This window comes from Oreochromis niloticus, linkage group LG15 (genome assembly GCF_001858045.2).
Source record: "Oreochromis niloticus isolate F11D_XX linkage group LG15, O_niloticus_UMD_NMBU, whole genome shotgun sequence".
NCBI classification, from domain to species: domain Eukaryota; kingdom Metazoa; phylum Chordata; class Actinopteri; order Cichliformes; family Cichlidae; genus Oreochromis; species Oreochromis niloticus.
Window position 1 is genome coordinate 3,674,092 of NC_031980.2, and position 13,515 is coordinate 3,687,606.

Below are 13,515 nucleotides of genomic sequence, written 5' to 3' on the forward strand. Positions count from 1 at the left end.
TGGTGAACTTTCAGTTATAAATGACCTAAAGACCCATGGGCAAGTTGGTTTTTAGACTGTCCGTTTAAAACACACTCGTGGAGTTAAACATTCCCATGTGTTCTTCGAAAGAAAGATTTGATAAATGAGCTTTAGATTTTACTCCCGATCGCCCGACCTACAAGCTGCCTGACAGGCTTTGTTTCAAAATGTAAACATTGTGATTGTGCAAGACGGGAAGGTCCGTATTTCCGTAAAATTTCAATTATTACGGCACTTAACATAGACAAAGAATTCATTTCATCAATGGGAAATATCTGTTGATTGCTGTTTGCGCATTCCTGAGTTTTAGTGGTTTGTTGGATGAGTGGTGGTACGTCGCAGAATTGTGGGTCATGATTCATGAAATACGTGGCTCAGGTCCAGACCAATTGATAGCACCCGATATTGCACTGTGTGAATGTAAAGCTGGACTCTGTGTAACAGAGTTTGCACTTTCCCACCTTTTATTTACATTACCATATCACAAGAAGTCAGTGTAGTGTTGTACTCCATGCAACCAGCCATTTTACTCTGTTAGCTACTTGTTGACCTTGTCAGAACTTGTCAGAACCGACTGTCCTGCTGTGACAGTGTTTGCAGAGTGATTCACATGTGGAAATGATTTCACGGTGCACCTCTTGGGCTGCCTCCATGCATTTCTTCACTCCTGGTACATCCTGCATTTTACCGTCTGTCTGCATCCATCTATCCACACAGTCAGACAAACCCCTCTGTCAGCACTGCAGACAGTTGCCTATGACAACAGTGAGATATGCTCACATATCAGCGGGGAAGTTAGGCTGTGAAGGGCATGAGCATCAAGGGCGTATGTCTGGATGGTGCTGTGCTGAGATTCACAGGGTACATTGAGGAAGTGGGTTCAGGGTGTCTTGTCTCATGACAGTCCTCTATTCTGGATTTGACACTTGCCGATCTTGTTCTCTTCTGTCCTCGATTTTTTTCACCCATTAAATATATTTTTACTTAATATTCAAGGAGACATTGTATGCAGATATTTGTGAAATCTTCTCTCTGTATTTGTTATCTTCTTTTTTCCTTTCCTTGTTTTTTTTCTGATTGTGTGTCACAGTTTTGCCTTCACTCCCCTAAGTTCTGGTGTTATGTGTGTGTATGTGTGTGTTTGTCCAACAGAAGGAACCCAGCAGTGATGCGAGCAGTCCCAGCAGTCCACGGTTTGCACCGCCTTCCAAGCGCACACGGCGGCAGACTGCCTCTGAGCCAAGCTCCAGTGATACCTCCCCGTCCCCTCAGACTAAGGGCCAGAGGGTCAGCTGGGGCATTCCTACCTACTGCACAAGGTCAGCTCTTGGCCTAGTTTTTTTACACACATAAATTTAATTAAGCCAGAGTTGGTCAAGATGGATATTTTGTGGCTCTGGCTGTTAAACCAGAGTTGCATTGTTACATGTCATGTTTTAGTGCTGTGTGATTAACCAAATTTGAAATTATGATCTTGGCTTCTAACAGTTATGAAGACAAGATAATCTGGATAAAACAGTTACTTCTTTTTGCATAAATTTTGCCTACTTTTTTTTTTTTTTTTTACCCTTCCCTAAAAGCTCAGACTCACTTGCTGTTTAGTTCAGCTCTAGCTGAGATGACCAAAGAGAGCCTGCATAGATCTGTTAAGAGGAAGAAAAAAAGGTTTCTATAGGTGAACTTGGGGATGGATTATTAGAAGTTGGCCTCGTATTTGAGGGTCTTTCCTTTGGCCACTTGGCCCGGGGCTACCTTGCAGGTCTCACAAGGTACGCAAGTTCACTGCACCTTGAGGCTCCCCATTAGAGGCAGACTGGTAGCTGCACTCATGACACAGGCTTTACCTGTGTCACTCACTAGCTCTACCTGTTTTTTGTTTTGTTTTTTTCTTCTTCATGGAAATTCCTAAAAAATGTTCAAAAAATCCAGGTCACAGTTATCAACTAAAATAATTGTGATAATGATTTTTGGTTTAATCCTGTAGCCTTGTTGTGCATTGTGATCAGAAACACTTCATCCTAAGCTCCTAAGCAGTAATATGTGTGATTGCCATCTTTTGTGCAGCTGTCAGACATATTTTCTCTTTGTTGTTCTGTTTTACAGACTGTCGTCTCGCATCATGCAAAATGGGCATGGTAAAGTATTTTTCCCCCAGTTTATCCCTGTTTAAATAACAATCATCTGGGGAGCATATGATTAAAAAAATACCAATTTTAATTGAATCTTCTATCTGTGCTGCAGCCCATATGAGTCACCGGAATGACGAGAGTGGAGGGGGAGATCACTCTCATATGAATGGCCATGTGGAGCTGAAGAGGAGCTGTCGGGTGAAGAAGAGCCAATTTGAACACCTCAATCAGAGCCTGCTGTTTGACCAGCTGGTCAACAGGTAGCTTCAGGCAGTCATACTGTTGACATGTTTCTTTGCAACAGTCCTTTGAACAGAGAATGAGCTGGAAATTAGGTTAACTGGTTCATCTGAAAGACACTTTATTGATTTTACAACATATGAAAGTGGATCCTAAAACAATATTCCTTATTAAATAGTATTTGTATGCTGTGTGTTGTAAGTTGTCACAGTGTTTATTGGTTCAGGATTTAAGATGAAACATGAGTGGAGAGAAAAACATTTTTGAGATTCTGTACTCTGAAAAGAGAACACTTTAGACAAAGTTATTAACTTGTTTCTCATTCTGTGTCGGTTTACGTGTGTGCAGCACCGCTGAGGCTGTTCTTCAGGAGATGGACAACATCAGCAGCATCAGGCAGAATCGTGAGGTGGAGCGCCTTCGCATGTGGACCGGAGAAACTGAGGAGGTGAGCAAAGCAGTGGAGCGCCACACAGACCAGGGTTTGAAAAGTACCACTGCCTGATGATGCAAGGTGAATGCAAGTGTTGGCATTAAGGCTCTTCTCTTTCAGGAAAACATGGACATGTATTCACGGGTGAAACGCAGGAAATCCATGCGCAGGAGTACTTTCAACATGCCCGCGCATCACAAAGTCATGGGCAAAACAGAGGAAGAGGAGGAAGGAACAGAAGGTCAGTTTCCTATTAATGTTCTGCTTATGAATCAGTGAAGCAAGGAAGAGATCATGAAGTCGTTATGTACCTCGTCTTAAACCGAATTAATCATAAAAAATTTTGATTGCTTGGTGTACTATATAATATTTTAAAAACTCAGTATTCTGAAATTTAAAAATGATACTTCTGGCTTTCAGAATCTCATGGTGAGGAAGAGGAGGAAGATGCAGAGGATGATGATGAAGATGATGAAGGAGATGAAGCAGAGGAGGCAGGGGAGGAAAATGACAGACCGTACAATCTGCGGCAGCGTAAGACAGTGCAGAGATATGAAGCACCGCCTATTGGTAAATATATATATGTTTTCTGTATTATTCTTCAAGCTTCTAAATTGGTTTCAAATGTAATTTAAACAGAAAAAAATCACAGTAAGTGGAAATTATACCAGAGTGTAACCACTTATCATTTTTTGTTTCCCGTTTTTCAGAGCCAGTGAACAGAAAACAGAGCAACCCCTCACTTTTTGACACCCACAGATCCCCAGCAAGGAGAAGCCATATAAGGTGGGCAGAAAAGCCCAAATCTGATGCTCAACATATTACTGTCTTTTTCACAAGTATCTTTTCACTAGTACGAGTAATGTGCTCATAAAGAAAAAAAAAGGAATTCCTCTTTAAAGGAATGTCAGTGTGGAGTGATACAATTCTGACTCTTGATTTGTCACGCCTCTCCAGAGTGAAGAAACACGCCATTCACAGCAGTGACACCACCTCATCTTCTGATGAAGAACGCTTTGAGCGCAGAAAAAGCAAGAGCATGACTCGGGCCAGGAACAGGTGCTGACTGCTTCTTTCTTTCTTCTTCCCTCAGTGTTTTTAACTACTCGGTTGTGCTCACTTATTTCACTTGAATTTGTTGCAACAGGTGCTTGCCCATGAATCTGACGGCTGAAGACCTGGCTAGTGGGGTGCTGCGTGATCGAGTGAAAGTGGGTGCAAGCTTGGCTGATGTGGATCCAATGAACCTTGACCCCTCAGTGAGTGAAAATACTGCCAAGTACCAAAACAATAATAGAACACAGTTTAGCCTGTGTACTTGGATTCATCAGAATTATTAGACAAAACTAAACGACCTACTATTTGAATATGATTGGCTTGGAACGGTCAGTTATTAATACATAAAGACATTTTCTGAATTAAAATGTGACCTATTATGCTTTTCCTTATTTAAGGTGGTGGGTGCCATGTTAAACAAAGCCAAAATTTCCATTAAAGAGCTCAGTGTATGGACACACTTAGAATGTACTTCAGACTGCTCTAATAGCCCTTTTCCACTAGCACCTTCTGGACTAAATGTGACTTGACTCTTTTCGGTGGTTTTCCATTACAATTGAACATCACATAATATGTGTGCGGTCGTTACAGCCATGTGCTGAAAGTCCGGTGACGTCATTTGTTATGTAACGCGAATGGAGGGCGTTGAGATGATGGTATACCCGCTGCTCGGCGTTTGGGTTTTTGCCAGACTCGGGGACCACAGTGTTGTTTTCCCTTAGTCATTTCCCTCATTGCCGGGTTTCAATAATGGGGCTTTAGATTTTTGTGAAGGAGTTACTCTCGTGCCTCATTGAGTGATGCCACTGACTAACCTAATCAGTGGCATGCAGTCTGTTGACATCACATTTTTGGATTGCCTCAGAACGCTGAGAACCCTGGCTTAGTAGGTACTAAAATACCTGGTAGAGGTATTTTAATGGTTGAGCCATTCCCAGTTGACCCAAGTAAGTAATAGTGGAAAAGGGCTATAAGTGTCCCATACAATATTTTTTCTACTCTTGGGTCTGTATGATGTCAGTGAGGAGGGATATCCTTCATTTGTTCAGCTCCATCTCTGAGCACAGAAATTCCACCATGTGATTTTCAAATCTTTTGTTTGCAAGAAAGAGCCCACTAGAAGAAAGGTGGCTTAAAATCAGGAAGAGAGGTACAGCGCTTGCTTCTGACATTGGATAAACTGACTTAAAATATGTCTGTGGTTGTGTGTGTCTTCTCCCTAGGTAAGATTTGACAATGTGGGTGGTCTTAGGAATCACATACAGTCACTAAAGGAAATGGTGGTATTCCCTCTGCTGTATCCTGAGATCTTTGAGAAGTTCAAGATTCAGCCTCCCAGGTGAGAACTTATTGCAAGAATGTAAGGTTATTCAGTTCCAATTTATGGTGTGTTTTCTAGGGAAAAAAATGGGATCGTTACTTTAATGATGACATTATATTTATGCCTTTTGTGCACGATAAAAGAAGTGTAAGCACTATTTGAAGTTGGTTAAGGGAGCATAAAATTGAGTTATCCCAACAATTTACAGCTTGAAGTACTATTAACATCAAATATTGATCAACCACAGGGTGAGAATTTCCTTTATGTAGTCATTTTAGAGATGAATCTAAAAAGTGGTGAGCTGTAATTATCACATAAACTAAGGTCCTATTCTCTCCCTGTTCTTTTTTAGAGGGTGTTTGTTCTATGGCCCACCAGGCACAGGAAAGACCCTGGTTGCGCGGGCTCTTGCCAATGAGTGCAGTCATGGTGACAGGAAGGTTTCCTTCTTCATGAGGAAAGGAGCCGACTGCCTCAGCAAGTGGGTTGGTGAATCAGAACGGCAGCTACGCCTGCTCTTTGACCAGGTAAACCACTGCAACAGCACTCTGATGAGGTGGAAGACATTTTTTGGCCAATAATCCATGTAAACAGTTGTTTCTGATGGCATGTTTTCAGTTCTTCTAGTACTTTCTAGTTAAGCACAGGTAAAGCTAAGGAGTTTAATCATTTTGGGTGAGTTAAGTAAGCTTGACTTTGGTATTGTGTATGCTTTTGACCAGGCTTACCTTATGAGGCCATCCATAATTTTCTTTGATGAGATTGATGGTTTGGCTCCTGTTCGCTCCAGCAAGCAAGACCAGATACACAGGTAAGGCCAATGCGATTGTGACTGTCATTTTCAAAGATGCACAGCTGCTTTGTATAAATGTAAAATGCCTAACCTATACTACACTGATGCACATTAGCAGCAGTGGCATGTCTCTGCATGTGCAGTTCCAAACTGCTGCTGCTGTCTTTTTAACTACCAATAGGTGGCACAGTTTTGCTAAAACTATAGGTTCTAAACTGCTTGCAATGTAGCTCCAATTGTAAATTAAATTTGTTGGATATGTATTTTCCTGCTTGTCATCAACAGAATTGAGTTTCATTTGAGCCTTGGTCACAGTAGTAGTGGAAATCAGGAGACCTTCACTTCTGATTTAAACCACTGAATCTGAACTGTGCGTGGGTTAAGAGGCCTTTTTCGTAAACACAGCTTGAAGTTGAGCCTTGCTTAAACAATTGCCGGCTAGAAAATTAAATATTTGTAACTGTGAAGAGTGCCATTTAAACCACAGTTTATTCCAAAACGTGAAGAGTGTGTATGCTCTCCTTTTTCATCCATGGTGCCATGCTTTAGTCAACAGAGAACAAGCACAGTTGCTCTTTGCACCACACTTTTTTATTCAGTATGGCTGTTTAATGGACCAAATCTTTGTACCATTTGCAAAAATAAAGCCTTGTTAATTTAGGTTGTACCAACTCATGACCCGTGTCAATATTGATTCAAACAGTATTTGGCTCTCGTGTGAAGCTGTGCGTTTGCGTAATATGTTTTAGAGCCATGCATGTACAAAATTGATTTTGTTGTTTTATAACTGTCTGGCAGTTTTTGTAATTGCCTCCTTTTCTCTGTGCAGTTCTATTGTGTCAACTTTGCTGGCCTTGATGGACGGCTTGGACAGTCGAGGGGAGATAGTGGTCATTGGTGCTACAAACAGACTTGACTCTATCGACCCGGCACTCAGGAGGCCTGGACGCTTTGACCGGGAGTTTCTGTTCAGCCTGCCCGATAAGAAGGTGAGAAACATCAATACTGTATACAGTGGAAGTGTGTGCACAGTTGTTTCAGTGACACCCAGCTGGAGATCGAAAATAATGCAAACATAATTAGTCTCTTACTCATAAGTCCTGAGACAAAATTGGTACACACAGCCCTCTGGCTATTAAATATCTCCTCTGTTTTTTTTTCCTCTTCATCCTCAGTGTTTGATGTTTTGAGTTAAGCATGTGGCAAAGCAGATGCTCATTAGCTTTCTAGAAAATTAAAATTCAGTCTCAGAAGTTAAATTTTTTTTCCATACGTAATTGCTTTGTTTAGCTCTTAGAGGGTGGGAAGCATAAAACAATGTTGTGTGTGAGTAAAAGTGACAGTGAATCAGATGACCAGAACAGTGCAGGTGACTCCTCCCCATCGAGTCTGTCTAATGGGTCGCCGTGCATCGTTTGTCCACACAGTAGGATCACTGGTAATCAAAGGCTAATCTGCAAGCCAGTGGTGGCTTCTCACCAGTCGTAAGCTCTGAATGATTAGAGGGTGGGAAAAAAACACTCTCTCTTAAGCAAAAGCGAGTCTTTTTACATGTTTTAGTTCTGCTATGTTGCGGTATTGCCCAGCTAGACAGCTTCATGAAATCCATCTCAGTGATTGAATGGAAAGGTAGATATGATGAAACATGATGAAAACTCTTGCACTTTATTCACGATAAAAACCACTTTGTTCTCATTGCCCGATCATCAAAGTGGAGTCCTGTGGAGATGTTGCAGTGAATTGTAGGGCGTAGCTTTGGCAAACGTTTCAGCTGAACTCATTCACGCACTTGGCACTGTTTTGATCTTTCTCATTATGTTGTCAGTTCTAGATAGGGTGAAGGATGCTTACATTTAATAGGTGTAATTTTGGTGTGTTTTTCTGGGTTTCTTACCTCATGTTTTTGCTCCTTGTTTTTTATTTATCTGGGTTTTTTCCCCTATTCACTACTCTCTCTTCAGGCCAGAAAGCACATTTTGGAGATCCACACACGGGACTGGAATCCCAAATTGTCTGAGCCATTTTTAGATGAACTTGCAGAAAAATGTGTCGGTAAGAGTGATGTTTAAGTATAAAACATTATGCTAATTTTGAAAGTGAGTGCAGTGTGTAGCTTTACTTTAAAGCTCCAGGTGTTTGGGTAGAACAATAAAAGACATTGAAAAATTTTCACCATGAAGTGGCAGCAGCTCATGGTGGCTGTGCCAAAAGAGCCAGCGTAAAACCCTAATTAGGAAAACAAATGATTCACTAAGCTTTGTTGTTGTCTTTCTTCCAGGCTACTGCGGTGCTGACATCAAAGCACTTTGCACAGAGGCAGCCTTGATGGCGTTGCGCCGCCGCTATCCCCAGATCTATGGCAGCAGCGTCAAACTGAAGCTGGACGTCGCCTCTATCGTCCTGGGGCCTGGTGACTTCAGCAAAGCAATGAGGACAATTGTCCCAGCCTCCCAGAGGGCTTTGGCTCCCCCAGGCCGAGCCTTGTCCCCAACCCTCAGGCCCCTGCTGGCCACTTCTTTCTCCTTGGTGCTGAAAGCTCTGCTCCGAGTCTTCCCCCATGCTCAGTGTACTGACAGGGACAACACACACGGTAGGCGTCTGGAACCCAGGCACCTATGGTTTCAATTCTATCATGTCTTTTCCTTTTCTTGCTGCTGGTTCTTTAGTTTCTTCCACTGTGACTCTTGCTCTTATCTCTCTTGCCACCTGTCTCTCTTGTTAGTTTGTTTTTCTTGTTGGCACTTTGTAGTATTTGATTATCTCTATCTCGTTCCCCAACCTTATTACCAAAGTGCTTTGTATCACCCTCACACAGTGAACATAGAATCTGTAGTGAAACATCTCCCCTGTGTATGCAGAAGTGATGGCACAGAGATTGGATAACTAGTCATCCTGTGAGCACTTCAATAACTCAACTCCCACTCCAGTCAACAGAAGACTGTTTACAGCAGATTAGGCTCGATGCAACACTCGACCAGTTGGAGATTGCTTGTAGGAATCATACTTCTAAAAGCCATTAACGACATGAAAATCCCACGGCGGTGTATGATGTTAAATGGCCTAAACATCTCTACCTAATAAGCAGATTTGCTTTTTTTTTTTTTTAAAATTTAATTTCCTTGTTGAATTTTCCTCATTAATATCAGCAGCACTGCTACTTTCAGGATTAAACTTTTCAGAAACAAGTTTTTATGTACCCGTTTGCCATCACTACACTGACTAAAGCCAGGAAAAGTGAGTAGCCACATGTGTACATGACCAATGTTCCTCACAGTGCTAGGCGGTGACAATCATCTGCTAGAAGAGGACCTGTATAGCGACGATGACAATGAGGACGGCTCTGCTTCCATTTATGAAGTCCAGCCTGCTGCATCCCCAAAGAGTCAGCTCACCTCTTCTGCAATGCACAGACCCTTCCTCCATTTCTCCTCGTGAGTTCACCAAAGATGGCTTTTATGGGAACTTTTTACAAACTTGTGCACAGGTGCTTACGTGTCATAACCAACACATGGCATGAATGTTGTGTCAGAAAAAACTTGTTTATCACACGGCGGCATTTAAAACCTATTCAGATAAAGAAACTTCACAGACTGTTCTACAGAACTGCATTTTCTAACGCTGAAATTACAATAACTTTGTACAAACAAGTGCTATCGGTCCCCCTTTTTAGCCATTTAATTTGTGCTACGATAGCTCCAGTGAGCCTTGAAATACTGCTATCTGCTTAGACGAAGGCAACCTCTAAGGCAACAAATATACAGTTGCTCAGTTGCTCCACTGGGAGTATTTATTAACAATCCTCAGCTGTAGAGTCAAAGGGGCTAGATCATAGGAGAGGATGAAAGAGGAAACAGAAGGTGATAAGACGACTCACAAACCAGAATTGCTATTGCAGCTTCTATTCAGAAATGTAGACGGGCAAAGGAAATAAACTGATCAAGTACTTGGCCTTTGACTTTCCGTTAACTTGAACCATTTGATAAACACATTAAGCACTTATCAAGCTTCTTGCTTTCAAGCTGTATAAAATTTGCTCGCACTGTGTGTTAGATGCACATAGGAAAAGCCCCTGAAGGCATGTCAAGATTTGTAGATTAATGGCACCTACTGGATTGAATGCAGGCAAAGCCATGCTTAAGTGGCTTATTGGCGTTGTTATCAAACGGCTGTGCTGCAGTAGGACAGATTTTGTCAGAAGTCTGTTTCAAAAACATGTGTCCTCGAGGTTGAGTACAGATAACAATTACTGCAGAAGTAGAACTCATGTAAAACTGAGATAAGGGAGGAGTCCCAGTCATTTTTGCCTTGCTAAGCCATCAAGTAAAATGCAGAGTAGGATTACTAAGATTGTGTTATTACACAAACCTTGAAAACAACAATAAGCTGCTGCAAGCGTTGCCTTGTGCGTGCACATGTGCACATGTAATGTGTTCACAGCTGGATGTTTGCAAAACCATACTGAATTCCTGTTGTTTTTCCTCTGACCACTCCTCTTCACGTGTGGCTTATTTTTCTGCATCACTTGTGTGTGGGATTGCTTTTACACCAAATGCCAAAGATTCATTGCAATTAAAAGCAACCCTTACAGACTCAGACTAAAATCAGCTGTAGCTTTTACAGCGAGTGCACAAAAGTAAAAAGAGAACAATAGGGTTTCTGCTGTGATGAGGCTTTTTAAATGACTGGAGGACTGTTGTACTGCACTCATATAGTGATAGATGATACACTAACTGTGAACTCCCATCTGCCTCTAGCTCTGCCCTCCAACAGCCCACAGCATACCGGCCTCGTCTGCTCCTGGCAGGGGCCCCGAGCTCAGGACAGAGTTCCCACTTGGCCCCTGCCTTGCTGCACCACCTGGACAAGCTACCAGTACACCGCCTGGACTTGCCCACTCTCTACTCCGTCAGCGCCAAGACGCCAGAGGAGTCCTGTGCTCAGGTAAAGCGCAAACACATACCGATGCACTGAGAAGGTGCAGACATGTATTTATTTAACTGAAGTTGTTTTACTGTGAGAACAAAAATTTGGAGACAGTAGGCAACCTGCTGGCTTCTACAACCTTTATTTCCATTTCTTCAGATTTAGAAAACATTGTTTGCTTGTCCCTTTTCCCTGTAGGTATTCCGCGAGGCTCGCCGGAGCGTGCCCAGTGTAGTATACATGCCACATATCTCAGAGTGGTGGGACACAGTAAGTGATACTGTGAAGAGCACCTTCCTCACCCTGCTGCAGGATGTGCCCTCTTTCTGCCCTGTCCTTGTCCTCGCCACAGCTGAAACTCACTACTCAAAGCTGTCAGATGAGGTAGGAACGCACACACAAACACCTGAGCTGACATTATGAGATTTTCCTGGAGGCTTGCACCCCTTTTTTTTTTTTCTTTCATTATATGGAAGAGAAGATTGCTAACCCAGTGTCCTTTTTATATGGTGTTGGAGGTTAATGCATGATTTGTTTTGTTTTTTTTTCTTTGCTAAGCTGTAATGCTTGTGCAAACAGGGCGTCACAGTAAAATGTCATCTGCTCCCACAGTTTTTATCTACTTTGGCTCTGTCCCCCGCTGACCGCCACACCTCACCCAACCCTTCAGAGCAGTCAGCTGAGGGGAAACAGTGAAACCCTAATCATCAGTCATAATCACTATCGTAACAATCCCCCCTCCCGCAGTCTCCCCACCTCCCCACCCCCTCATCAGGCTTGTTTTTTTGGGGTTACCTTGTTCATCCAGAGATATGGAAAACAAAAAGCAAAACAAAATAAACATTTATATTGGATTTAAGTCTGTCCCATAGTCAGGGGCATGTAGGATTTTTTTTTTTTTTTATTTAATAAAACAAAATTAAAATAATTGTTATATATTGGATATTCTCTGTGGAAAAATGCAAAGCTGATAAACTTATCAGCTTTCTAATCGATTCTGTTGGCTGAAGCTATGCTGGCATTTGCGGTCATGCTACTTTCTCTCCTCTTTGGTGTGTGTGTGTGTGTGTGTGTGTGTGTGTATACGTGTGTGTGTGTGTGTGTGTGTGTGTGTGTGTGTACGTGTACGTGTGTACGTACCCTCGGAGCAGTGGCAAGACTTTTGAACTGATGTTGACAGCAACTTAGTGCTTTACTGTAGGCTAAGCTTTCCAACAATTAAACCACCCAAAGCCAAACATAGTTAGACATTGACCCAAACATCTCACGATCAAGCCGAAATATCTTTTTATTTCAAACAAAAAACGGACCAGATCTAAATCTGGCAGCACTGACGTTCTATTGCTGATGACACAGAGACTTTGCCAACCAATGACTGATGAGGGAAAAAAAAAAATACCAAAAAGCCAACAGGGAGTCCTTAGTCCCACCCAAGCATTCAAGGGAAAATGCTGCAGTTTAGAGCAGTCTGAAAAACCAAATAATCAAGCTTTGTACCCCACACTGTGCCCCAGTCTGCACTGTTTTCTGACTGTAAATGAACATTTAGACTATATGTGTGATGATTAATGGTTGACCGACAGATGAATATTGTTGCTTAACACTTGCGGCTTTATTTACTCTGAGAAAATACTTCATAGCTTGACAGTGCTGACCACTGACATTTTCACTGCTGGAAATTAAATGAGCCCTCATTCTCAGCTGTAGCAACCTTAATGGATTGACTTTTCTTTAAATGATGTGAAGATTGATTTCCTTGAAATATGCTACACTGGAAGTGACATTTCCACTAAGCACTTAAGATAAGCTTTAGTTTGTAGGTGTGTTTTAGCACACCAATTTTGAACACACACACACACACACACACACACACACATATACATATATATATGAATACATGAATAAATTCATGTTATGGTGTAACCAGTGACATAAATTGACTGAAAGATTATATATATGATAACCAGGTTTTAAGATTCTAATAGTTTTCAGATTGCCCTGAGATGACCCTAAATGGTGGTTAAAGGCAGACTAAATATAAGAAATCAGAAAGTGTTTGAAGGTAAAGTTGCACTGCTTATATCTACAGCCTTTCTTTTAAATCCTGCAGTGGGAACATAACGAGTACATGAGTTGGTTCCACTGATTGGGAGTATTGTTCAGGCTATTTAAAAGCTTGTTTCATTTACTAATTAGACCTATTTGCTGGATTTGTTTGCTTTATCAATCATTTTTAGGCACGGACATGCCGCAATCTATGGCACTTTAAGTGATTTGGCTATCTCTGAGAGTGTTGTTTCTCTCTCTGGCACGGAGAACACAGTGACAGCTGCTGTCTCAGCTCCAAGCCTCAGCAGGGAATGGGTAGGATCCCTCCCCAGCCAAAACTGACACTGCAGGCTTGGGTCCAACTACATAACTTCCCTCCCTCCCTTAACAGTCGTTCAGCCTGCTAAGATTGACTCCCTTTTCTATAAAAGTAGAAGGAAAATTTGCTCCAGGTTCAATGTGTTTTTCACGTTGAACCTGGAGAAGAGAGTGGAGGGATGGTGGCATCCCTCAATATCTTCGCTAAGTTGTAACACCTTTGCTGTGTCTT

The 13,515-nt window shown here is 42.0% G+C and overlaps 1 protein-coding gene across 2 annotated transcripts in view; it reads left to right on the forward strand.

The window, feature by feature from the left end:
- The window catches only part of atad2b (ATPase family AAA domain containing 2B), a 68,730-nt gene that overhangs the window by 810 nt on the left and 54,405 nt on the right, over positions 1-13,515 (forward strand). For both annotated transcript variants that reach the window (XM_005449769.4, XM_025898583.1), the window contains exons 2-19: positions 1,174-1,340; positions 2,125-2,156; positions 2,263-2,410; positions 2,739-2,838; positions 2,944-3,064; positions 3,244-3,393; positions 3,534-3,609; positions 3,781-3,882; positions 3,971-4,082; positions 5,103-5,218; positions 5,553-5,727; positions 5,923-6,011; positions 6,823-6,982; positions 7,955-8,045; positions 8,272-8,583; positions 9,268-9,424; positions 10,748-10,934; positions 11,115-11,300. In XM_005449769.4, the coding sequence (XP_005449826.1) occupies positions 1,174-1,340; positions 2,125-2,156; positions 2,263-2,410; positions 2,739-2,838; positions 2,944-3,064; positions 3,244-3,393; positions 3,534-3,609; positions 3,781-3,882; positions 3,971-4,082; positions 5,103-5,218; positions 5,553-5,727; positions 5,923-6,011; positions 6,823-6,982; positions 7,955-8,045; positions 8,272-8,583; positions 9,268-9,424; positions 10,748-10,934; positions 11,115-11,300 (2,481 nt within the window). The remainder of the gene's footprint in view (positions 1-1,173; positions 1,341-2,124; positions 2,157-2,262; positions 2,411-2,738; positions 2,839-2,943; positions 3,065-3,243; positions 3,394-3,533; positions 3,610-3,780; positions 3,883-3,970; positions 4,083-5,102; positions 5,219-5,552; positions 5,728-5,922; positions 6,012-6,822; positions 6,983-7,954; positions 8,046-8,271; positions 8,584-9,267; positions 9,425-10,747; positions 10,935-11,114; positions 11,301-13,515) is intronic.